We start from the raw sequence: 26,434 nt of genomic DNA on the forward strand, positions 1-26,434 counted from the left end.
GAAGTGCTGTTTCTAATGGAACCTCTGGGTGCTGCGACTTGATTGTCAGCAGAATACGCCACCTTTAGTTAATGCTTGATACATGCTGTTATACTCTCATACACCGCACATAAGGAAAGGCAGTTATTCTTGTTGAACTGAATGTGCCTGTATGGGGTTTGCAGAACCAAAAATACTTATGTTATTCCCCTGAGTTGTTTTAATCTAAGCAGTGAGAAAGGCACATAAATATACAAATGATGTAGAGGAGAGTACACAGAACTGGATTTTAGGTTTTATTTGGTGTGTATGCATGAAGGAAAATGTTTTATGGTGTAATGCTGAACTAGTATTCCTTTTCAATGTGTACTTCATATATGTTTATGTGTTGTAGGTTTGTGAGTGGCAGTAGAGATGGTACAGCTCGAATCTGGCAGCTGCAGCCTCAGGGTTGGAAGAGCATTCTGCTGGATATGCAGACCAAACTGCCTGGGTAAGTGTGTGTGTGTGCATGGCTACCAAAGATGCTTAAAATAATTTTGTGGCCTTGAGGAAAAACATAGTTGTGCTTCCCTGTTTATGTTTGTAATTAAGAAAAAAAAAATTTTATTCCTGGTAATATAACGGTAAATTGGACTGATGCAGTTCATTAATAATACTTACAATACAGGCGGCATTCCCGAAGGTACCTAGATCCTTCTTTTATAAGTTTTCCAAATCCACCATGTTTAATGACAGGGAGAGCTTCAAAGCTCTCAAGAATAAAATAGAGCAACTTTGATTTGATTTTGATTCTGATCACTGCTTTGTTGTCAAATTTGGTCACTGTTTCCTCCTCTGCCGCTTCCTTTATATGCAGCTCTTGCCAGCTGAATAAAGCAGCCATAAATACTTGAAATGAAGTATTGGGTTCATAAATAGATACAATTGTTACTTCTGAAAAATTGATGAGCAACAATGGAGGCTGAACCTTAGGTCACTTAGAAAATTGGAAGAAAAAGACCCAGAAACACTCAGCCAATCAGACATGTTCAGAGCTACAAGCTCCTTCCAATAAGTACAGGGCTAGTCTTTAAATCACTGCCTAGCCACCATGGCTGTTTCTAAAGATAAAATATGTTTTCTGGGACTTTGCTGTGAGAATTACATTGTGTCGAAGAGAACAATTTCTAGCAGGCAGAACCGAGCCAGTAGATTTTTTTTTTTTTTTGTCTAAGCAGCATCAAACTTTACTGAGGGGTACTGCAATGGCTCGCTTTGGATCAAAGATGGGAATTAATGATAACACACCATCAGATGTTTATTTAACGATTTTCGCCATACAGTAGTTTGTTCTCCACTTCCAAAATCTATTGCAATGTCTCTGTTCTGTTATTTTCTTTTCAGCCAGCTGATAATATGTGTGAACTGTGTTGGGGAAGGAAAAAATACGCATACAGTTAGAAAACACATCTGAGCCTTCTGCACCATGACTGGAGTTTATACAATTAGTAAATACTAATGTGTCTGGGTCAGGCTTCGTCAAAAAGGAGCGTTCAAAAGAGTTTTAAAATAAAGAAAATACAATTTGAAGCTAACATTTTAAACTGTCTTTAGTATCTTACCTTAACAGTTACTGTTAAGGTAAGACAGTTAAACATTTTAGTGTTGCTAACTGTAAACAGCAGCCTCTGTGTTCAGATTATATATTTAAACTAATATAGATATCTAAAAGGCTGCAACCATTTCCAAAACCAGCATCCTGTCAGACAGAGCTTCAAAGCTAAAATGATTTAAACAGATCAACTTTGCAGTACTCCATTCAGCCTTCCTGTTATCCTAGCTCGGCTCTGGGGTCAATTTGCAAAAGAGCGAACTGTCCAGCATTCATCAGAGTCCACACCTCTGCTGTAGCAGCTTAAGCTGTGGCAGCTTAAGTGAACAGCTAACAGACTGCAGAAAATAGTTATCTTGTAAAAAATGTTTTTATATGCCTGTGTTTCCTTCTGACTTAGCTTTTATCATCGAGGTGTTTAAAAACTAACATTGAGTCTTCTTGCAGTAATAACTTCCACACGGAAGAGTGTTGTTGTTAGCACGAGGTGTGACGTTTTCGCTGATCAGAAAGAAGTTAGATTTGTCGGTTTCTAACTGGCCTGGCACCAGGCAGGGCTGAGGATTGGCTGATTTCTTGGTGCATCTCTAAATCTTTTAGATGTGCTGATTTTTCTTAGTTTACTGAAGGACAGCAATCACAGGTTGATTTCTTTCTTCAGTTTGCAAAAAGATACGGTTCCAGTCTCAAATGGATCTAACTCTTCTTTAATGGTGTAGATCAGGGGCCTCCAACTAAAATAGCAGGAGGTCCACTACTTCATACAGCATTCAAACACTTTGGGGTCCAAACATGAACTGACAAAAATATTGTCTTTCATTTTTATTTAACATTTAATAACATTTAACACCAGATTTTTTGTTTTTTAACTATTGACCAATTATATATATGCCCATGAAATCATCTGCTGAACAGAAAAGTGCAATCCAATTGAAGTACCAATATTAAACACACTTTGAATGGCACAGTCGAGCTGGGTCAGTACATCTTGGTATAAAAGTTCTCCTGCTCTCCTCGCTGTGCTTGTGGCAGGCATGGCACTTTACTTAACCTTTTCCTTAAGTTGTTGTCATTCTTTTCCATGTAAGTGTTTCTGCCACAGCTTTCATGCGCTCTTTGATCATTTCCCAGTCAGTGAAAGCCTTTTTGTATTTTCCTAAAATCCACTGGACTCACAGCGAGTACTCGAATGCTCGCTGTTGTCGTTGTAAGAGACGTGTTATCAGCCGTGTAGCTCGCTCATACTGTCCTCTCAGTTCATTTATTCTCCTTGTCCTACAGTCAGACCCAGGGATGTAGCTTTGGTTGAAGTTACTATGGGTGATTTCATAATGTCTCCTTAGATTTCCAATCTTTACAAGTCCAACTGATTCAGAACATATAAGGCATACTGAACTTACACCCGACGGTAGTTAAAAGGAAACATATGCTTCTGTCCATTCATCGTTAAGTGTGTGATTTTTATAGTCCACTTTACAAATTTTTGACAAAGCCATCTTCTTTTACTCACTCATCTGTGCACCACCATCGTTGTATGCCAAACGCTAGGTTGCATTACCGCCACCAGCTGGCTTGGAGTGTGGACCAGAATGTCGCTGACACATACAGTAGCTGTCCGTTGCGCCTGTTCGGAAGTCAGACACAGCAGCCGGAAAGGAATAAAATGTCTATATCTGGAAAATAGTTTGTGGTCCGGACAAAACACTGTCTGGGTCCGGATTTGGACCAGAGTCCAGGGTTTGGGGACCCCTGGTATAAATAAAAAAGACAAACTTTAAAGGCATAAAACATTGATTAGCTGATAATTAGGTAAGACATAAAACTTTTGTTAATTTTTACTTCGTGTGACAGTTTTTTTTCTGCCTTGTATTTAGTTTTTTTGTAAAACAAAGCAAAAATCCTGCAGCCAGTGTTACTGCCATCTCTTACCTTCCCCCCAGGAAGTACAATCCTCCTCCACTGGAAGACAAGGTCACAAAGCTGAAGGTTACCATGGTGGCGTGGGATCGCCATGACAGCACTGTGATCACGGCAGCCAATAATTTGACACTGAAGGTGTGGAACTCCATCACTGGGAACTTGGTCCATGTCCTGATGGTAAGAACATTTAAACTCTAAAGCTTAATAAACGAGTATGTTAAGAGCAGAGATGTTTTATATTGTACTCCCTCATCTTTACTGTCACTCTTCTCATTTGATGTTCTCACTGGAAAAAGTCATTAAATGTAACCACAGATATACAAAAACACAGCAGATGCAACACTCATCCATTATTTACTGACCAAAGACGAAGACAAATGTAAAAGATTAATTTCAAGTATTCATTTTCTGTCTGACTTTATCAGCAGCTCACATCGTTTTAGTGAGGAATGTTGGCTCCATCGTCTACAACTTTCTTTCATTGCTTGCTTGACCCAGTTTTGGCAAATCTTTAGCTGTTAGACAGATGAGCTCAAGTTTGACTCTTCAGTACTTTGAACAGAGTTCCTGTGCAGTCTGGAAAAGTATGGTTTTCATTATGATTTATACAATTGACATGATTTGTCAAACCAGACATTGATTTTAATTTTATATCCATGCATATTTGGGTTTTTGGCCTTACTGACTGAATGGTTAATATTCAGGTTAATATTTTTTGCACAAACGGTTAGAATGTTATAAAAAATGCATACAAAACTAGAAACGTCGCCAGGTCCTGCAGCGGCAAAATAAGCCCAAATCATCACTCCTCCACCACTGTGCTTCGCAGTTGGTTTGAAGTGTTTGCACTGATATGCTTGGTTTGCTTTTCACTAAACGCGTCAGTGTGCATTACAGCCAAACATCTACTCTGGTCTCATTTGTCCAAAGGACTTTGTCCCAGAGGTCACGCAGTTACTTCAGATGCAACATTGTTGGGATACGAGACTTTTGTTTGCCAACTCTTTCAAACAAGTCACACTGTTCAGTCTTTCTTTACATTTGACATGCTAACTGTGGTCAGTAGAATCTGCAATGGGGCTCTTGTGTTTTGAACAGTTTCTCCCAACATTGTGTGGTCTCAGCCTGGGGTAATTTGCGGGTATATCCAACTCTGAGAAGACTGGGAATGGTGTTCTGCTGCTGAAAAATCTGCTTGATGCATCTAAAATTGATGCATCTAAAATTATTTGGGTGTGACTATAACCCTTCACAGACTTATGAGCAGCAATAATTGGTTCTCCAGGTTCATTGATGTTGTCTATCCTTCCTGGCATTGTGTTAACACACACATTTTAAGGGTCCAGACAAAGACACCGTCAAACTCCAGCTTTATTAGAAGTCTGCCGATTTGCTGCATCTTGCCCTCCTAAATTGTATGTAATTCAATACAATTCAGTTTTATTTATATATCACCAATTCACAACCCATGTTGTCTCAAGGCACTTCACAAAAGTCAGGTTCATACATTCCAATTAATCCTAACCATTGAACAGTGCAGTCAGATTCAGTTATTTATTCAAATTGGATAAAAAGTTTTTCTATCTAATGAAACCCAGCAGATTGCATCCAGTCAGTGACTTGCAGCATTCACTCCTCCTGGATGAGCATGTAGAGACAGTGGACAGTTGCTGGAGTTGACTTTGCAGCAATCCCTCATACTGAGCATGCATGTAGCGACAGTGGAGAGGAAAAACTCCCTTTTAACAAGAAGAAACCTCCAGCAGAACCAGAACCAGGCTCAGTGTGAGCGGCCATCTGCCACGATCGACTGGGAGTTTGAGAGAACAGAGCAGAGACACAAAAAGAACACAGAAGCACTGATCCAGGAGTACTTTCTATGGGAAGGAAAAGTAAATGTTAATGGATGTAGCTCCTTTAGTGGCTTCATCTAGGAAGAAAGAACAGATAAACTCTGAGCCAGTTTTCAAGGATAGAGTCTGAAAGAGAGCACATAATCATCCGTATTAAGACAATAAAAGACCTGAAATATTTCAGTTAGTGTGCAATGAATCAAAAATATATGAATGTTAAATTTTCATCATGACATTATGGAAAATAATGAACTTTATCACAATATGCTAATATTTTCAGAAGGACCTGTATTTACAACAATGTCGTCTCAAGGCACCCCACAAAGGGTCCCACTGATGGTCATTGTTATACTAAAAACCACAAGGAGTGGGATACCTCTCTCTGTCAGACTGATTATAACCATTGGAAAAGAGAAGGGGTCATACAGGTAGCAGAAATGGAGGGTGTGTTTGCACCTCAACCATAACTGAGCCGGTTTAGGCTAAACCTGACTCCCCCTTACTCCAACCAACAGGGAGGGAAGAAGACGGAGGTAAAAAATAAGGAAGATAACCTAAGCCAGTCTAACTATAAGCTTTATCAAAAAGGAAAGTTTTAAGCCTAGCCTTAAATGTAAGCAGCACAGACATACTTAGTTTTTTTTTTACACAAAAGCTTGTCTATTATGGCCAGTTTTGTTTTTAAATAAATAATGAACATTTGTTGTGTGTTTTTGTACAGTTGATGTAGGATTTAAATAATTTTATGATCTAAAAAAACAGATTTTTGTAATAGGTCCTGCTTTGTAAACGCTAGAATTACAAGAGGTTTCTCTTTTGCTCTTTAATCATAGCTGTAGCTATACTGTAATACCTGAACATGGCCATCATTTTTACCATTGTCAGTGTCATCTCCAAGTCCTGCTGTGTTGTTTAGATCATACCCTCATAAGACTACCTGCCCTAGCCTCTCTGTTTTGTTTTTATCAGTTATTTTATTGTTGGTGTCAACGCCGACTCCCAGATGGTGTGTGATGGATGTGGAGCGTTAGATACGGACTAACAATAGTCTGTGTAAAAACAAAAATCTGATCTGTTTGCTGGTGCAATAAATCACGCCACAAGCTAAAATCCTGAATATCAGATCACCCCATCATCATGTTTATAGCAGTGGTTTCACACATACGTATTCCTCGAGTTTGTTCTAATAAAGTTGTGGCTGTTTTTTTGCAGGGTCATGAGGATGAGGTGTTTGTCCTCGAGCCTCATCCATTTGATCCAAGAATCCTTTTCTCAGCTGGGCACGATGGGAACTGCATCGTTTGGGACCTGGCTAGAGGAGTGAAGATCCGCTCTTATTTCAACATGGTTCGTCTCTCTTCACTGAATCATTTTCTCTCCGTTTTGTTCTTTAACTAGTTAAGCGAATGCTCTTCAGATCCTGATATTTCTTTGCCACTCTTTCATTCTTCATAAAAACAAACCTCTTGGCGTTTTCCTTCTGCACATTCATTTTCCCATCCCTTGGCTTTTGTCTTACTTTCTATCGCTTTTACCCAGTACTGCTCCGCCTCATTGCTTTAACTTTCTCTCTTTGTGCTCATTCCCTATTTCTATTCTTGATTTTCTGTGTCAGCTAATGGATTAATTAGCTTTAATACTACTATCTGAAGTGCATGTTCCATCCCTCATACTCATCCATTATGTTTATTACACTTCTTATTCTTTTGTCTTTGTCTCTATGGTAACCAAGGTTCATGTTAATCACAGTCTCAGAACATGAGTCACTAAGTGAGCTGGTCAGTTGGCCAACATCCTGGTGTTTAACTGCAGCAAGAGAGCATGTGAGGTGGAGGCAAAGCTCAGATTTCTGTTAGGAAAACACTGCGAGTAAAGTTGTGTAAATTGGACTAAATTGCTGCTGGGCCTGTGGGAATATGAGTTTTTCTTCACTGTCAGACATTAAATCCCACACTAGACTGTTTCTGTTTTAGGTCAGTTAGTATTATTAAAATAACTTTCCAAAAGCCACAGTAAGGGAGAAAAAATGTTGTTACTTTCTTTAAATTCAGAGGTTTACATATATTTACATACATTTTGGCAAAGCCCAAATGTATTTCCCAACATTTTGCCATCCCAGCTGTGAAGTGCAGGGATGGAAGCATCAGTTTGTAGGGCTGTTTTCCTACGACCCTACTGGTGAAGAGACTGGTGAAGAGACTGGTGAAGAGACTGGTGAAGAGACTGGTGAAGAGACTGGTGAAGAGACTGGTGAAGAGACTGGTGAAGAGACTGGTGCGGTTCACAAAATAGATGGCATCATGAAGGAGGAACATTATGGAAATATTGTAGCATCATCTCAAGACATCAGCCAGGAAGGTAAAATTTGGACACAAATGTGTCTTCAAGATGGACAATGACCTGAAGCATACTTCAAATTTAGTTGCAAATTGGCTTAAGAACAACAAAGGATATTTGAGAGAGATCATCACAAATCTCTGGTCTCTGTGCCATAGAAATTTAATGGACAAAGCTGAAGAGGTGAATTCAATTCAATTCATATTCAAAAATACTCTGACATTATGGGATGTTACACCAGGAAATAAAATCCATAGCATTCCTATTGATGCCTGGGGAAAGAATCTGGTTTTGTTCACTAGTGTCATGGTTTGCTGGGACATATTATGGGCCTTTAAATAAATAGTTTGCTGTGCAAAAATGTCTGTTTCTGTATTCATTGTGTTGTCTTTCGGACAATTAAAGTCACCTGTGACATACAACACCTATAGTTTTCATAAATTCCTCTTAGTTAAATCCGATTTACAGTGTGCTGATTCCTTGTCTCCCTCTTATGCTTTGTGGACAGATTGAAGGCCAGGGACATGGAGCGTTGTTTGACTGCAAATGTAGTCCTGATGGGCAGCACTTTGCAGCCACCGATTCCCACGGTCATCTGCTCATCTTTGGCTTTGGCTCCAGCAGCAAATATGACAAGGTACTACTGCAGGTTTATTATATAAATATATATGTATATATCTATCTATCATTATTAATACTTAAATAGATTGCCTTTAATGTGAACCTTCCCTCAGATAGCGGACCAGATGTTTTTCCACACTGACTACCGGCCTCTTATCCGAGATGCCAATAACTACGTTCTTGACGAGCAGACTCAGCAGGCACCTCACCTGATGCCCCCCCCCTTCTTGGTGGACGTGGACGGGAACCCCCACCACCCTAGATACCAGCGGCTGGTGCCTGGCAGGGAGGGCTGCCGGGATGAGCAGCTGATACCTCAGATGGGGGTCACTTCCTCTGGTACGTAGGTTCCGATCACTCCTGCCTCAAGGACCAAACATGAGTACAGTTCTACTCCGCCTCGATCCGCCTGGACTCTTCAGATCTGATCTTTGTCTGAAGGTGTTGCAGAGCTCATTAATCAGCTAATCAGAAATGCTTTTGTCAGGATGATCACACTTTTTCTAATAGCCTAATAATAATGTTCGGATTTTTTTAAACATGCATAATGAATAGCTTTAAAAAAAACTATACTGGAGTTAAAATTAGATTTAATGACGCAGTTTAAAAAAAAAAATCTAGGCAGGATTTAAAAATGATAAACTGCAGTAATCAGTAGGTAATGATATGGACATTTAATTTAATCTAATGCCATTTTACACTCTATCTAAATTTTGCCAGCAGGGGCTTTATTAAAAAATTTTTTTTTTACTATGTTCTACAATCAGAAAGATACTTTTTCCCCTACTGCCTAGTCTTTATGGACTTTCTTAAAGTTTTTTTTAAATATTTCTTACTTCCTGTTTATTTCTCCATTCATGTCAGGCCTGAACCAGGTGGTGAGTGAGCAGGCGGTGGACGGTTCGAGTCCTCTGGATACCATGATTCAGAGGCTGCAGCAGGAACAGGACCAAAGGATGGGAACGAATGATGCCTCTGTTTCACCAGCATCTGGACCAAACAACAGGGCCAGCAGAGGTAGGACCAGGACATGGGGTATAATTTAATACTACTGGAGTGTATTTATGGGGGTTCATGTATTGTACACTTCGCTCACATATGTAGAGTGCACTGGTGACTTGAATATAAAGCAAAGTAGAAAGCTTTAAACTGTGAACAAGTCAAAACGGAAGTGTCAGAGATCAGGCTGCTGCATCCAGCATACATACATGGAGAACAGGAAGCAGGTCATTAAATATCTACAGAGCTGTACAGTAGGACTAGCATACCTTTGCTTTACTACACAGTGATTTGTGACAGTATTAACGCCCTGTGGACATTTAGTCACATTACTACTTTAACGTATTCTGCTGGGATTTTATGTGATAGCCCATAGAAAGTGAGTCCATCGTGTGTAATTTGATCTCAGTATGAATCCAGAGGTTCTGTGAAGGCCTCGAAGGTTTGGTAGAGAACACGAGAGAACAAACGGCATCATGAAGACAAGAGAACACAGCAGACAGACCAGGGAGAAAGTTGTAGAGAAGCTTAAAGCAGAGTGGGGATATAAAACTATATCCTAAGATTTAGACATCTCACAGAGCTCTGTTCAGTCCATCTTCTGAAAATGGAAAGAATATGCTACATCTGCAAACCTAAAAAGACATGGCCGTCCACCTAAACTGGCAGACCGGGCAGGAAGAGCTTTATTCAGAGACATACTTTTAAAATGTTGTGTTGTGTAAAATTACTCTGCACATCACCCTAAACACACCTTCCCCAAGGTGAATCATCGTGGTAGCAGAGTCATACTGTGGGTTCACCTTCTAGCTGGACAACATCACGTACGTACAGCCAGAGATACAGCGTAGTGGTTTAGTTTAAAGCATTTATATGTGTTAGAATGCCCAATCAATCAGGCCCAATTCTTATTGAAAATCTATTGTAAGGCCTGACAGTTGCTGTTCACAGACGTTCTCCATCCAACCTGATAGCTTGAGGCGAACGTTGGTTCAGCAAACATGTACAGACAAGCTGAATACAAAAACATGCCACACTTTTCATATTTTTCTTTTTTGAATAGAATTGAAAATTATTTGTCATCCAATTCACAATTATCCTCTACTTTGTTTTGGTCTATCACATACAAATCCCATGAAAGCACATGACGTTTGTGGTTGGGATATAAACACTTTTGAAAGGCACTGAATCATTTGAGTGAATAAAGGCTCGTCGTGACTTATTTCTTTTCTCTGTCAATGTGTATTAGCCATTACAGCTTTCTCATTAAATCCAGCACATCTTTTTGATGCTGTGTACGTAAATAAAAAAAATGTATTTGTTCTTTGACACTTTTTCCATTTAGGATCTGTTGGCTCTCCAACTGAGGTACACTCCCCTCCCAATGTTGGTCTCCGACGCAGCGGCCAGATCGAGGGCGTCCGCCAGATGCACAGCAACGCCCCCCGGAGCCAGATGGCCACGGAGGGAGACCTGGTGGCCTGGAGCCGCAGGGTGCTGGTTCCTGAGCTGGAGGATGCCTCTGTCAGGTAAAACCCCTTTTGAGCGACAGATTTTTTTATGGATCTCCATAGATGTTTTCAAGGTTTTTTTGAAGATATTGCTCTCAGGGATTCCTTCCGTGTGCAGGAAACAAGTGACCTGGCGTGAGGCTAAAGGATATGAGGAGATCAATATTTATCAGTCAGAAAGGAGGAGACGCACAATCCACTCGCTCCCCAAGGAGAGCAGGGTACGAGAGCTATCTATAGGAGGCCCCTCCGCCCAGTTGTTCTGCATCTGCTCATGTAATACTCTGTTCAACTTTCTCCGTCTTTATCTGGTGTAAAGGTTCATCCGACATCAGAGTGTGCGGTAGACGAAGGAAGGAAGAGTCAGGGGAACCACGGCTATCAAACCCGCGCTGCCATGGAGGAGACGAGCCGTCAGAGTGCAGAGGCTGCTGATGACGATGATAGCACCTCAGAGGTAGATACAGTGCTCATACTGCTTTGGATTATTTTTCTTTTACATTTTTCAGTTTTATTATGGTTGTCATGCATTGACATAACACTTAATTCGGGTTATTATCATGTACTAACATAAAATACTGTGTGTGTTAGGGAGAAGTGGAGGTCCGGCAAATTAACGGATACTCCTCAGAGGAGGAAAAGAACGATGAGGAAAAGGAGCCCTGGCCAGATGAGCATAGCAGCTCAAGGTAGCTTCTTATTTATTTTATATACACAACTGCACTGTCCCAATATGACAGCGTAATACCACCCCTTCTATTTTCTCTGCAGGGCATGTAAACTTTGATCTTGCACAAGCTGCTTCTAACATCTCCTGAGGCTTAAAATATGGAGCAGTTTAGAACAAAAGCTAAAATTACTTAAAGTTGATTTTATTTTATTTTTTGCAGCACTAGTTGTTATTTGTTATTTGAAAGTCAGCAGAAAGGAATTGGGGTGAAGAGAGGGGGAAAACACGCAGCACAGTTCGCAGGGGTCGGGACTCGAACCAGGCCAAGCTGCGTGGAGGACTAAGGCCCCGCCCCGTATGGGGTTGCACGGTCTACCACTACGACTTGCACAGTGCCCCCTTGAAGTGGTTTTTTAAAACATATATTTATATTGGTTGATTTTTTTTCTAGGGGGAAACAGGATTTCAGAATTTCCAACATCTGGATGGAGGAAAAGTAAATAATGCTCTTGTTGTAAAATAAAACAAAAATGTAATTTAATAATACTAAGAGTTTATCTTCCAAGCAACAGTAATAGGTTTTGAAATCATAATCCCAAGGTACAGTGAATGCCGCATAATTTTAATTTCAGGATCAGTGGATTTCTTCTTCTCTAAAAGTTTTTTTTTATCCTTGGGTTGTTAGTGGCCACATTCAGCTCCTATTCATACCCTCAAACCTTTAACATCTTGTCACGTTACAACTTCTACAATGAAAGAAAAAGAGAACCCCTTTTATGCTGATACCCATAACTAAAATCCAGGGGCACTAACTGGGGTTCAGAAATCACTTCGCAATTTATTGAAAATTGGCAAAAAGAAAGGGAGGGGTGGTTGAAAGAGAGTAGTGTTTAGCATTTCCTAAATGAGTTTGCCTTTACCTTTAACTGTGTTGCAGCGATTACTCCAGCGATTACTCTGACTGGACAGCAGATGCCGGCATCAACCTGGAGCCGCCCAAGAAGAGCGTGAAAGTGAAAAAGAAAAACAGCGGCTCAGAGGAGGATGGGGACAAGAAGAGGGAGGGAAAGAAGGAGAAGAAGAAAGAGAAAGCAGACAAAGATGGTGCATTACCAAAGAAGAAGAAACCAAAGGAGAAGAGGAAGGTCTGTTGTACACAATCACCGGATTTTGTCTCAGTCAGCCAAAATTTGATATGGAAAAGGAGATCGGTACCTTTTTAGGGGCTTAAATGTGCTTTTTTTTGGGTGAAAATGTATTAGATTTTTCAATTTGATGCAGATATCTTTGAGACATTAAGAACATATTGTTTGTACATTTATGTGGGTGTGTGACTTTCAGAGGAATGAATTTCAGGAGCAAGGGTTGACGTTGGAGGAATGGCTTCCCTCCGCCTGGATCACAGACACAGTCCCCCGGAGATGTCCTTACATACCTCAGATGGGAGATGAGGTACACACCGCCAGATTCTTTTACAGTGATGTCGCCACATGTGCACCACGTTTCCTTGCCTTCACCACAGCTCCGTCTCGTAGTCTTCACCAGATCTAGGAGCTCAGTAAGGTGGTGATGTTCAATAAACTTCATGTTTTCTGCTTGCCTGCAGGTGTACTACTTCCGGCAGGGTCATGAAGCTTATGTGGAAATGGCCAAACAAAAAAAGATTTTCAGCATCAACCCTAAGAAACAGCCCTGGCACAAGATGGAGCTACGGGTAAGAACCTGATCAACAACCATGGATTTGATGCTCTCTGAAGAGAGCCCCCTGATTAAATATCATGTGTGTGGAGATGAGTGTTTTTTTTGTCTGTGGATCTACAACCACTGAACAGGATTTCTCGGAAAAGGATGAGCAGAGCTGTGTAACTAACAAGAATACAGGAATTTATTTACAAACTCTAATTTATTTTTGGACATTTGCCTGAAAACCTTAATGTCAACAAGAAGAAAAATTGCAATAAACATGTTTTTTATTTTATTTATTATTTAAAACGGTTGGGGATTCCATCTGTGGTAAAACTCCAAGTACATAAAAACCTTTTAAAAGTTTTTTACTCTTAAGTAGATTTTTCTGAATATTTCTGAATAAATGTGCACATCTTTACATGAATTTAGATTCAGTTTCAGCATTCAGTCTTTGGTAGGAGCCTATAAGCATCCAGCAGTATAAGCTTGTTCTTCACCTTTCTAGCAGACACTTTTGGGTCATAACGGACTGGTATTTGGAACTGTCCAGAGGTTTTTCCATTTAGCCAAAAACCTTAGTTCCATCTGAAGAAGGTAACCTCTGATCATGATGCTTCCACCACCAACTTTTACTGTAGGTATGGTGTTCCTTTGAAGATGTGTTGTTGCTTTGGTGCCAAATAAATCCTGTGGAGTTATGGCCCAAAAGTTCAAGTTTGGTTTCATGAGACCATCACACATTCTTCTTAAGGTTTTGGAGATTTTAGCCGGGACTGAATGTTTTCTTTGGAAGGAAATAATTCTGTCAGTATGTCTTAGACATGCAGAGAATACAGGAGATTGTTGTTGTTGTTCTGGCACACAGAAGCTCCTTCAGTGTTGCTGTTGTCCTCTTGGCAGCTTCTCTGACCAGTTTCTGTCGCTGTTGTTGTGACTGTCCTCACTCTGCCATGTATAAATAATGCTGTGAAGTAGTTTGTGTGCTTCTCCTGACTGATACCTTCGTACAGTGAGATCCTTCTGACCTTTCTGTAACCTCTTTGCGAACTGTGGCACCAACTAAAAGATGCGAAGTCAGCAAAATGCTACCACGACAACTTTAGTTTAGGTTCATCAGATTCACCAGAATTGGTAGGAGGTGTGAACTCACACAAACTGAATGCTAAAGATGAACCTGAATGTACTAAAACAACGCATTAGTTTGAAGTTGTGTACATTTGTTCAATCAGGTTTTATTCAGCTTTCTTTCTTTTTTAACCTAAAATAACCTTGTTTTTCATTTGAATTATACAGGAAATATGTTTTAGTATATCTGGAAAAAGCTTTGAAATGATTTATCAGTCTCGGTTTCTTTATACCCAGTGTTTGAATGCTGTATGAAGTAGTGGACCTTACATACCCAGCATGTAAACGGGTAGGGGGTGTACACTGGTGAGGTGCCCTGTATAATAAACATCTTAATGCCTCCCTAAAAATAAATAAAAAATATGTTGCATAAAGGTCTGAATGCATGGCAGTTAGCAAATATGTTTTGCAGTCAAAGCATCCTTTGTGATATCGATCTGATGGACAGTGACACTTTGCGCTGCCCACATAGATATGTTTTTTAAAAGCGATATCCAGGCAGCGACTCTGCTTCTTGACAGCAGTCCTGTCAGCACTGGTTAGACCAGGGTCTAAGAGGCGGCCACACAGAGAAAAGCAAAATAAAATCATCTTCCAAAGATTTATGAGGATGACACAACAGAAAATTCATTAACTGCTACAATCCTCAGGCGTGTTATCACTGCCTATTGTTTCTCTGCTGTCAGTGCTTAGTTATTCTTTTTCTGCCACCTCTGAACCTTGTAATGGTACGTCTTATTCAGAGGAAGAACGTGTCTGGGTTCGCTTTCATATTGGAAGTAGTTTTTTTCTTCTTCTGTTCTAAAAATATGTCTTTGCTTAAAAGAATTCCTGAGAAAGTGTGATCCGTGTGTAGAAACACATCTCGAAGTGCGAAGAGGACTGTGTGACTCCACTGTAACATTTTATTTTATTATCTGTGGTGTGGATTTTCCCTTTAATGTAAAGGAGCAGAAATAGTTCCAGTTTTTGGGCGGACAGCAGGAATTCGTGTATTCAGTGTGTCCTTTGTGAATTTTTCTGTCAGATGCTGTGAAATGCACCATTCTTCTCTTAACCGCCTTTGTGTGAAATGAAATGTCAGGCATGAAGTCTCCCTCTTCACTCTCCCAGTTCTTAGCTGGAATGACCTATGGGATTGCTTTTTTAACCTGCCTATGCAACAAGTGAAACCATCTTAATTCAGGACTTCCCCTTTCAAAAGCATAAATGTTGATAGCATAAAGAATATGTTAGAAAAAGACAGAAATACGTGTATGAACTGTGTTTAAAACAGCAGGATCTCAGGTTAGGTGATGAATCCGTTTGAGAGGATTTGCGTTCATTTGCCTTTTCTCTTCTGGGATGTTCTTGTACCATTCAGGAGCAGGAATTAATGAAGATAGTTGGCATCAAATATGAGGTGGGTTTACCCACACTATGCTGCCTGAAGCTTGCCTTTTTGGACCCGGACACAGGAAAGCTGACCGGAGGCTCCTTCTCCATGAAGTAAGCTTCTGACTGCATACAGTAATAAAATCAGTAATTATCAACTTTTTATGTGATGATGCGTTTGTATGTTTTTAATGTTAGGTCCTACAATACTTGGGGTTTAGCATCTTTTTTGTGATTGAACTTTGCATTTTTTATTTTGGCAGCTTGTACAATTTTTGTCAGTATGTAGTCTCCCAAAGTATCTCCTCCCAGATCCTGAGCAGGGCATCACTGAGCTCCTGGACAGTCTGAGGTGCCACCTGGTGGCGTCGGATGGACCTAAACATGATGGGGTCCTCTCATTGTTGCCCCTTTAGAGCAGCTGTTGTTAATTTCATTAACACCAAAACAGCTGACACTGATCAACAACCCCCTCTACTACTGAGCTGACCAGATCAATATTCCAGAAGTTTAATTGAGTTGATATTAAACTCTGATTAAAAAGTGTCCCTTTAATTTTTTTTAAGCAGCATTTTTTTTTAGGCAAAATGCTACCGGATTTGACAATGTTGTTGTGCATTTGTTGTTAAATGTTGTACATTTAAATGTCATATCTGTTAGTCTTCATTTGAACTGTTCCATTTCTTGCAGGTACCATGACATGCCTGATGTTATTGACTTCTTGGTGTTGCGGCAGCAGTTTGACAATGGTAGAAGAAGGCAGTGGACTATAGGTCAGAAAGGTTTACCCATCACTGTGTATAGACGTACTCCATGCATTTTGTGGCTTATAAAGTCTAATACCTGTTAGCTAAAGTAACACTTGTTGTGTGCACAGGTGACAGGTTTCGGTCAGTGATAGATGACGCCTGGTGGTTTGGGACCATTGAGAGTCAGGAGCCCTACCAGCCCCAGTATCCGGACAGCTTGTTCCAGTGCTACAATGTCTGGTAAAACTACAACTTGCTTTTATTCAGTTTCCAGTTGGCTTGTTGTTAAATGTGCAAACAAATGTGCCAGCACATGTCATTTTGATCTAATTCATCTAAGCAAGTAAGGTTACATTTTGTCAGATTATAAAAATAAACTTCAATAATTGGATTTTATGTGATAGACCAACACAATATAGCGCACAACTGTGAAAAGGAAAAGATGGTGTGTGTTATTTAAACGGTTTATAAGTGCAGCTGTTCTGCAGAGTCCTCAAAGGTTTGTTAGAGAACCCTGGAGAAGAAACAGCATCATGAAAACCACGAAACACAGCAGACAGGTCAGTGATAACGTGGAGAAGTTTAAAGCAGGGTTAGGTTAGAAAACAGTATCCCAAGTTTTTAACATCTAAAGGAGCACTGTTCAAAGGTCAAAATAGAAAGGGCATACATGCAAACCTAGCACGATATGGCTGTAACAGATAGGGGTGGCAGCATCATGCTGTGGAGGTGCTTCTCTTGAGCCGAGAAAGCTGGTCAGAGTTAATCGGAAGACGCATGGATCTAAATACAGGGGAATCCTGGAAGAAAAGCTGTTAGAAGCTCAAACGTACTTGAAACTGGGGCAAAGATTCCCCTTACAGCAGGACAACAACCATTAACTTGCAGCCAGAGCTACTACGGAATGGTTAAACAAAGCATATCCATGTGTTTAAATGACCCAGTCAAAGTACTGACCTAATTCAAAAATGAGAATTTGGGGCAAGACTTGAAATTTGATTTTGCAGGTGGAGAAATTTCAGTGCCCAGATGGGCAAATCTGTAGAGAGATGCACCACAACACTTGCAGGTGTAACTGCAGTGAAAGGTGGTTCTACAAAGTATTAGGCATTACTACATAAGTACTGACTCAGGGGGGCTGATAGCAAATGCTTACTACACTTTACAGATTTCCAGTACTAATATAAATGTGAAAACCTTGTCATTTTCGTTGAACCTTACAATAATGCACCACTTTGTGTTGGTCTAGTACATAAACCCCCAATAAAATAATAATAATTGATACTTTATTGATCCCCGAGGGGAAATTAGACCCTCTGCATTTAACCCATCCCTTATAGGGAGCAGTGGGCTGCCATTGTGCGGCGCCCGTGGAGCATTCTGGGGCTAAGGGTCTTGCTCAGGGACCCAGAGCGGCAATCTGTGGGATACGAACCCGGCCCCTTGTGTCCCCTCCGGAACACAAACCTCCTGCTCTAACCAGTAGGCCACCACTCCCCATTAAGGTTAAAGTGAAGTGTGTGGTTGTAATGTGGCAAAATATGAAAAAATTCAAGGGGTCTGCATATCTTTACAAGCACTGTATACTACCATCAAATCACGTGTCCCTTTAAACACGCTGTTGCCATGTAGAGTACAAATGAAATATGTTTCTTCGAAATAAAGAGATAGCTTCAAAGATGAACAAAACCGAGACTCAAATAAATGAAACAGAAATACTGACAACTGAAGAGGAAATGGAAAGAGTGGGAGGTGTAAAAGGATCTGTTTTTAGATTCAGAGGTGAAGACTGGCAATCACCGGATATTTGCAATACTCTTACCACAGTCATAGATCTAGATAAAAGGCTCCTAGACTGCTATATACTAAGAAAGTCTTTCCCATGGTTTGAGATCTTAAACTCTGGCACATTTGGCTTATGCACAGGACAATGACCCAGAAAACACTATCCAGTCTACCTGTGAATGGTAAAAGAAATAAGGAAAAAGGATTTCGAGTAGCCTAGTCAAAACCCATACCTAAATCTGATTTAGATGCTTTATGGCCTTAAATAGACTGTTCATGTTTAAAAGCCTCCTGTGTGCCTGAATTAAAGCAACTCTGCATAGAAGAGTGGGTCAAAAGTCCTCCACAGTGACGTAAAATACTTATTTCTAGTTGTCACAAACTCTTCCTGGCAGTTGTTGCTGCCAAGGGTGGTACAGACATTGATTCAATTTAATGAGTAGTTGTTTTCTCCCATGACGACAGGTTGGTTCGGATAGCTTTTTCCCCTTAATTAATGAAATCATTTGAAAACTGCTTTTTATATTTACTCAGCTTATCTTTGCTTGATATTAAAGTTTGACGACCTGAAATATAAGTGTGACAATAAAGCAAAGGCAGAAGGAATCTGTAAGAGGAGAATACTTTTCCTCTGCACACAAGTGACTTGTTTAAAAAACTGTTAGAAAATTAAATAATACCGTCACCAGAAGTGCAAATGATCTCAATAGGAATACAATATGATGATACAGAGGACTGATCCATGATGTTTTCCATGCAGCTGGGATAATGGTGACACAGAGAAGATGAGCCCGTGGGACATGGAGCCCATCCCCGACGACGGTATGTGTCTAACATACAACCCCAATTCCAATGTAGTTGGGACGCTGTGTAAAACCTAAATAGAAACGGAATACAATGATTTACAAATCCTGTTAAACCTATATGCAATTAAATCCATTACAAAGACAAGATATTTAATGCTCAAACTGATACATTTTATTGTTTCTTTTCCAAATCTTCACTCATTTTGAATCTGATGCCTGCAATGCACTCCAAAATAGCTGAGACAGAGGCATGTTTACCACTGCATTACATCACCATTCCTTTAACGCTCAATCAGTGTTTTCAATAAGAGACAGCTCTTGACTGCATGCAGCCAGTCTAGTACCTGCACTCTTTTACTACGAATCCACGTTATTGTAAACACATGCAGAATGTGGCTTGGCGTTGTCTTACCGAAATAAGCAGGGATGGCAAAAGACGGATGGCAGCATGTGTTGCTCCAAACCCTATATGTACCTTTCAGCATTAATGGTGCCTTCACAGATGTGCATGTTACCCATGCCATGGGCACAAACAACCCCATACCATCACAGATGCTGGTTTTTGAACTTTGCCCTGATAACAATCCAGATAGTCGTTTTCCTCTTTGACCTAGAGGAAAGGACATCTATGATTTCCAAAAACAATTTGAAATGTGGACTCGTCAGACCACAGCTCACGTTTCCACTTTGCGTCAGTCCATCTCAGACGAGCTCAGGCCCAAAGAAGCCGGCGGTGTTTCTGGGTGTTGTTGATATATGACTTTCACTTTTCATGGTAGAGTTTTAACTTGCTCTTGCAGATGTAGCGACAAACTGTGTTAACTGACAATGGTTTTCTGAAGCGTTCCTGAGCCCATGTGGTAATATCCGTTACAAAAAGTTTGTAGATTTTTGGCTTTACCGCTTACGTGCAGAGATTTCTCTAGATTCTCTAAATATTTTGATGATATTTTGGACCGTAGATGATGAAATCCATAAATTCCTTGCATTGTATGTTGAGAAATGTTCTTCCTAAACTGCTGGACCATTTGCTCACTCAGTTGTTCACAAAGTGGTACACCTCGCCCCATCCTTGCTTGTGAACGACTGAGCCTTTCAGAGATCCTCCTTTCATACCCAATCATGACACCCACCTGTTTCCAGTTAATCTGTTTACCTTGGGAATATTCCAAAGAAGTATTTTTTGAGCATTTCTTAACTTTCCCAGTCTTTTGGTGCCTCTATCCCAGCTTTTTTGGAACGTTGTTGTGATTATGAATCTGAGAGTATTATTTAATATTTAATATTATCAAATAATATTTTGGTCTGTTAAGGGTTGTTCTGTGAATACCAGCCCAGTAAGGCAATGGCATTAGGACAGAATAGAAAGGTGTGAGACGAGCTCAGGCATTATTGATCAGCATAAACTCTGCACATATATGGAATGAATTCACACAATTTCTTAAAATACAAGAATTTATTAACAAAAATAAGTCAACTCAAAGTCAAACATATTTAAATCAACAAACTCTTTACTAACCAAACAATCCAACTAAACTACCAAGCAGAATTAAAGAATAACAAAGACTAATGGGCTATGTACAATATAAACAAGTTGATTAAAAATGATTGAAAACCATGACTGAAAGAGTGATGCAACATTACCATGCAATATTTATGTTTGAGAACCAAGGATTATCTTGAAGAATCTGGAAGTGAAGTGAAGTTAGTCTTGGTACCAACTTAGGAAATAATCAGCAAACGTTTAGACAACCATTCACAATGCAAGATCAGATAAAATATTATTTTAATAAAATAATGTTTTAAAAATGATTTACTGAATAAAACCAACCTTCTGGATGACTAATTCTTAACGGTGTCTCATTAGCTGCCTTTATTTATTAAAATAATATTTAAAGAAATATTATTAAGGGAATATTTTGAAAAAGAGCCAAATCTTTCTGGAGAAATGGGGCTTAATGGTGTTTACTTAGTTATCAAATTTTGTAAAATAATGTTTAGGGACACATTATTTACTGGATTGAAAACTAAACCTTTCTAGGTAAATATTATTTGGCAGCAAGCACATGTCCTTACCTGTTAGCAGTTGAAGCTAACAAAAGAAGCTAATAGCTTAGCACCAGAATCAAACACACACCTTTAAAAATACCGTCAACAAAAGGGTTAAAATTCATAAGCGCGGACGGCGCATTATGATCAATCTTCTGTTTAAAATCACCCTTCAAGTAAAGTTTATCTTAACTTTAAAACATACAAACAAAGAAAACAAAGCTGAGCACATGTGCTGCAGATGGTCCGGGAAAAGACGTTTAGATTATTTCATTCTAAATCACTTCTATCTCTCTGCCCAAAACCTAACCTCATAAACTGTGCTTAGGAGTTGTCCGGGCGACGGCGACGTTTGAAGAAAGGTCCACTGTGAACAGAGGGTTAGCTTCCAGCTAACCTCCGGAGCAGTGGCTGTCCGCTGACCTCACTGAACGTTACCACGGGATGCGGCTCCTGTTGTCGTCCTTTCAGACCTGGGAAAAACCGCTCCACTCGGCTTTGTAGAGACAGCGTCTCTGCAGGGAACTCTGGAACACAGTTTGCTTCTGCAGGCCTCAGAGAGAAAGTAAAGCAATGCTTATACTTTAATCTCCCTTTATGAATGAATACCGGATTCTTTCAACAGTAATCTTTAGGTTACTTTCGTAACCCCGGTTCTCTGAGTAGCATGAGTGAGTGTCTCACATTGGGAACGCCCTCGGCGTGACCTCATCAGAAGCTCCTATTGCATTACGCCAGCCACGATTGGCTGGAAATAAGCCTGTCAGTGTCAGAGAGGGCAGGGTCCCTCCCCCTATTTATAGGGCTGTCGCTGCACTGATAGTTTATTCAAAAACATTCACCTCTTCCTCGCAACGTCAAAGCAAGAAGGGTGACTTGGTGAGACACTCACTCATGCTACTCAGAGAACCGGGGTTATGAAAGTAACCTAAAGTTCTCTTTCATAGCATTCGTTTCGTGTCTCACATTGGGAACGAAAATATACTGACTCCCGTATTACACACTGCATGTCAGCAGATTGTAAAACAATTAATCACAGTTCTCTATAGCGCTCGGTGCCACACCGAGTACTGAATGAGCCAGCGATGATGCTGTGACGTCTAGTTTGTAAAACCGAGCAAACGTGTGAGGAGACGCCCAGCTTGCATCAGCACAAATCTCTTGCAGAGATACTCCTCTGAGCAGGGCCCATGAAGAGCTTAAGCCCCTAGTAGAGTGGGCACGCAGGCCCTCTGGAGGCTGAAGCCCTTTTGAACTATAGGCTAAGGACATTGCAGCAGTGATCCAATGGGCGAGCCGCTGTTTTGACACCGGTTTCCCATAATGATTCTTAGCCCAGGAGACAAACAGCTGGTCACTTTTCCTGACCCGTTTTGTTCTCCCTAGGTAGATCTGTAAAGCACATATCGGACAGAGGTTGTGCAGCTTCTCCTGTTCCTGTGAGGAGAAAGGAGGGGGATTAAAAACCACCAACTCAATTGGAGAGTATGACCCCAATACTTTAGGCTCAAAAGTAGGGTTGGGGAGCAAAACCACCCTAGTTTTGTCCGGAGAAGATTTTGTGCAAGAAGGATGCACTGATAAAGCATGGATTTCTCCCACACGCTTAGCAGAGACCAGTGCCAACAGGAGTGCTGTTTTTAGAGCTACTATTTTTAATTCCACCTGATCCAGTGGCTCAAAGGGTGGGCTAGTGAGAGCATCCAGCACCAGGGGCAGATCCCATGATGGAGCAGTGGGTCTTGAAATGGGGAGCTTCCTGCGAGCCCCTCGTCTGAACCGGCCCACTAATGGGTGCTGTCCTGCAGTTTTTCCTTCAAAACATACGTGGCAGGCTGAAATTGCAGCTAAGTAAACCTTAATAGTGGAAAAAGCTTTTCCCTTTTCAATCAGGTTCTGTAAGAAGGCTAAAATCACTGCCACAGAACACTGAAAGGGGATTTCTTGAATTTCAGAGCACCATTTTTCAAAAACGGACCATTTGCGCTCATACAAAGATCTTGTAGCAGGCGCTCTGGCATTCCGTATTATTTCAATGACATTCTGAGGGAGACCTACAGATTGCAGATTGAACCACTCACGGGCCAAGCCCACAGAGCCAGTTGTTCTGGGTGGGGATGGAATATTTGTCCTCGTGCCTGAGACAGCAGATCCCTGCCTGCAGGAAGAGGCCATGGCTCCTGGCAGAGGAGCTGTGTTATTTCCCCTAACCAGTGTTTCGCTGGCCAATGGGGTGCAATAAAGATCATTGTCAGGCCTTCTGCTCGTACCCTGGCTAGCGTCGGTGCAATAAGAGCTATTGGGGGAAACGCATAGAGCAGAGCACGAGGCCAGGTGTGGCCTAGTGCATCCACCCCCAAAGGTGCGTTCTGATCGTGCAGGGAGAAGAACAGGGAGCACTGATTGTTCTCCTGTGAAGCAAACAGGTCCACTGATGGCTGACCGAACTTCTACCAGACCAGCCTGGCCACCTCCGGATGGAGCTTCCACTCTGCATACAGAGGATTCCCCCTGGAGAGAAGGTCTGCTCCACAGTTCAGTACTCCTGGGATATGAGTGGCTCTCAGTGACAGAAAATGTCTGCTGCTCCAAATTATTAGTTTGTGAGTCAGCCTGTGGAGTCTCACTGACCTCAGACCTCCCTGCCTGTTGATATAAGCCACCACAGTGGTGTTGTCTGTTCTGATCAGCATGTGGTGTCCCCTCAGGATAGGGAGAAAATGTTTTAACGTTAAGTGAACAGCCATCAGCTCCAGGTAATTTATGTGAGCTGACAGCATGTTTGGACCCCAAGACCCATTCACCATTTGTCGTTCGCATATACCTCCCCAGCCTGACAGGGAGGCATCCGTCGTGACCACCTTTCTGTTTTGCATGACTCCCATCGGAACACTCTCGGTCAGCATATCGGCATCCCGCCAAGGACGTAGTGCTCTTGTGCAGGCTGTGGTGACCCTCACTCTCTGACGGAAGTGTGGGTTCAGCCTCTGATGAGAGGCCACCCATCGTTGGATCCCTCTCATGTGGAGCCGTCCCAGCGGGACTACTACTAATGCTGAAGCCATCAGCCCCAAAAGCCTTCTGCAGAGTGTGAACGATACCAGATTTCCTCTGTGAAACATGGAGAAGCAGTCGTTGCAAGGTTTTCACTCTGTCCTCTGTTAGTCTCACTCTGGCCTGGACTGAGTTTAGAGAGAGACCTATGAAGGATGTGTTGAGAAGGAAGCAGGACACTCTTCTCCACATTTATTTGGAAACCCAGATCCATCACGTGCTGTGCTAATACAGCTGTGTGGTCTGCAGCTTCTTGGTGGGAGGACGAGGCGATCAGCCAGTCATCTATGTACATCACCACGCGGATGCCCCGCCTCCTGAGCGGACCCACAGCAGCCTTTGTGCACTTCACAAACAGTCTGGAGCTCAGAGACAGTCCAAAAGGGAGTACAAGATATTCGTAACAGTTTCCCTGAAATGCAACTGAGATATTTTCTGTGTGGTGGGTATATGGGGATGTGGAAAAAAGCATCCTTGAGGTCGATTGAAGTAAACCAATCGCCGGGACGTACGAAGCGCAGCAGGGAGGTGTGGGTCAGCATCCTGAATTTGTATTTTCTCAGATGCTTGTTCAGCGCCCGGAGGTCTAAAATTGCACGCATCCCCTGCCCGCCTTTCTTCGGAACGAGGAAATAGCGCGAATAAAAACCGACGCCGCAGTGTTCGTGAGGAATCAGTCTTATTGCTCTCTTCTCTAGCAACGAGGAAATGTCCTCCTGTAGGAAAAGAGCGGCTTCCCCTTCTGCTTGTGACGGAGTCACTCCCCTGAAGCATGGGGGGGATATGGCGAACTGCAGCCTGTATCCCCTCCATATTGTTCTTAAAACCCACTCTGAGTGTGCATTTTTCCCAAAGACTGATTTTCACTGTCAGGCGGCTGACAGGCCAGTCTTTGGAAAACGGGCTCAGAGCGCCGCTTTCTGGCGCTAGGTTGGAAAAAGCTCCGTCTTGTAGAGCGCATGCGCACGGTATTGGCTGCGCAACAGAGCTGCTCACACTCGGGCGAGGTCTCACTCCTTCCAAAAAAGGAGGGACCAAATCCCCAAGAGATAGTGCGTTTATATTTTTCAATGTTTTTAACTGCGCCCTCGGCTCGTGGCCTGAATGCGGCAGTTTGTGAGCATTTATTTTTGTTGAACAGAAAAATGTGCTTTTATGACATAAATGGGGGTTGCTGTCGAATTCCCCATAATGAACACAGTCTCTCAGTTTCTTCATGGCGTTCTGAGCAGGCTCGAACGTCCTCTCGGTCACGCACTGAAATCGACTGAACTCCTCGAACGGGCTCGGGAACAGAGCCGTGGAGGGAAGCGATCCCTGCTCGCTCTCTCCGTCCAGGGAGGGGGTCAGGCCAACCGCTTCCTCCTCCTTACCACCTGAGTGGAGGTGGGAGGTGGCTGGTTGGGGCGAGAGCTTTCGGGCTGCCACTGTGCCTTGGAGGCGGAGGGTTTCTGTGGTGTCTGAGCAGTTGATTGCACTTTCGGTTGTCTCGGGATCCTGAAGGTGGGGGGAAAGCGAGCTGCCACCTGGGTAAACGTCTGGCGCTGGGGTGGCGGGGCCGTGGTCCCAGTAGCAAATGTACGTCTGGAGAGACACAGCTTCAAGGCTTCATCATCCCTCTTCTTCTCCTCCCACCTTTTTTGCATTGAGGTGACCGCTGCTCCGAACAGCCCCTGAGGTGTGATGGCGTGTCCAGGATGTCCTCCTTCTCTTTAGTGGAAAGCATGGTGAGGTTCAGCCACCTGGCTCTCTCCTGCAGAACCATGAGCCCCATGGTTCTGCCCAGAGCCTGGATTGCCACTTTATGGAGGTCAAGGCAGTGATGTGTTATGATGCACACTTCCTCCCATAACGCAGCGTCAGGTTAGGCGGTCATCTGCTCCTCGAGTTCCACCTGATAAGCCATCAGCAGAGACGAGGCGTTCAGAGCACGGACTGAGAGCGCCGCAGTCCTGTAGGACTTATCCATCAGGCTGGACTGAAAACAGTCCGCTCTTGAAGGGAGGGCAGGACCACCCGCTGACATGGAGGTCTTCGGGTGTAGGTGCGCTGTCACCGCCGGCTCGACTGGTGGCATCTGGCGGAGACCGCTCTTTTTCATCCCGTCACAATCCAGCACCGAACTGCCAGCCACCGGGTGCTTCTCCTTAAAGGGCTTGTTGCGCCAGGAGACGGCCAGTTCTTCCAGTAGCTCCGGAAAAAACAGCAAGAGTTGTCTGCCTGTTTTCATTGCTTTTGGTAGCTTCTTTCCGTCGAAACGGGAGCGGAATACCTTCGCGTGAACCTCAGGCCAGTGAATGTTTAACTTGGCAGCAGCGCGTT

The 26,434-nt window shown here is 42.1% G+C and overlaps 1 protein-coding gene across 3 annotated transcripts in view; it reads left to right on the plus strand.

Moving 5' to 3' along the window:
- Window positions 1-26,434, plus strand: part of LOC124881831 (pleckstrin homology domain interacting protein) — a 54,301-nt gene that overhangs the window by 14,224 nt on the left and 13,643 nt on the right. For 2 of the 3 annotated variants that reach the window (XM_047387654.1, XM_047387656.1), the window contains 17 exons: window positions 374-472; window positions 3,514-3,670; window positions 6,559-6,693; window positions 8,192-8,320; window positions 8,418-8,643; window positions 9,169-9,321; window positions 10,649-10,832; window positions 10,933-11,035; window positions 11,134-11,271; window positions 11,406-11,503; window positions 12,422-12,629; window positions 12,826-12,936; window positions 13,091-13,198; window positions 15,659-15,783; window positions 16,360-16,442; window positions 16,547-16,658; window positions 18,964-19,025. In XM_047387654.1, coding sequence (XP_047243610.1) covers window positions 374-472; window positions 3,514-3,670; window positions 6,559-6,693; window positions 8,192-8,320; window positions 8,418-8,643; window positions 9,169-9,321; window positions 10,649-10,832; window positions 10,933-11,035; window positions 11,134-11,271; window positions 11,406-11,503; window positions 12,422-12,629; window positions 12,826-12,936; window positions 13,091-13,198; window positions 15,659-15,783; window positions 16,360-16,442; window positions 16,547-16,658; window positions 18,964-19,025 — 2,231 coding nt within the window. The remainder of the gene's footprint in view (window positions 1-373; window positions 473-3,513; window positions 3,671-6,558; window positions 6,694-8,191; window positions 8,321-8,417; window positions 8,644-9,168; window positions 9,322-10,648; window positions 10,833-10,932; window positions 11,036-11,133; window positions 11,272-11,405; window positions 11,504-12,421; window positions 12,630-12,825; window positions 12,937-13,090; window positions 13,199-15,658; window positions 15,784-16,359; window positions 16,443-16,546; window positions 16,659-18,963; window positions 19,026-26,434) is intronic. The other variant, XM_047387655.1, reaches the window with a different exon arrangement.

The sequence above is a fragment of the Girardinichthys multiradiatus genome, chromosome 15, assembly GCF_021462225.1.
Source record: "Girardinichthys multiradiatus isolate DD_20200921_A chromosome 15, DD_fGirMul_XY1, whole genome shotgun sequence".
NCBI lineage: Eukaryota > Metazoa > Chordata > Actinopteri > Cyprinodontiformes > Goodeidae > Girardinichthys > Girardinichthys multiradiatus.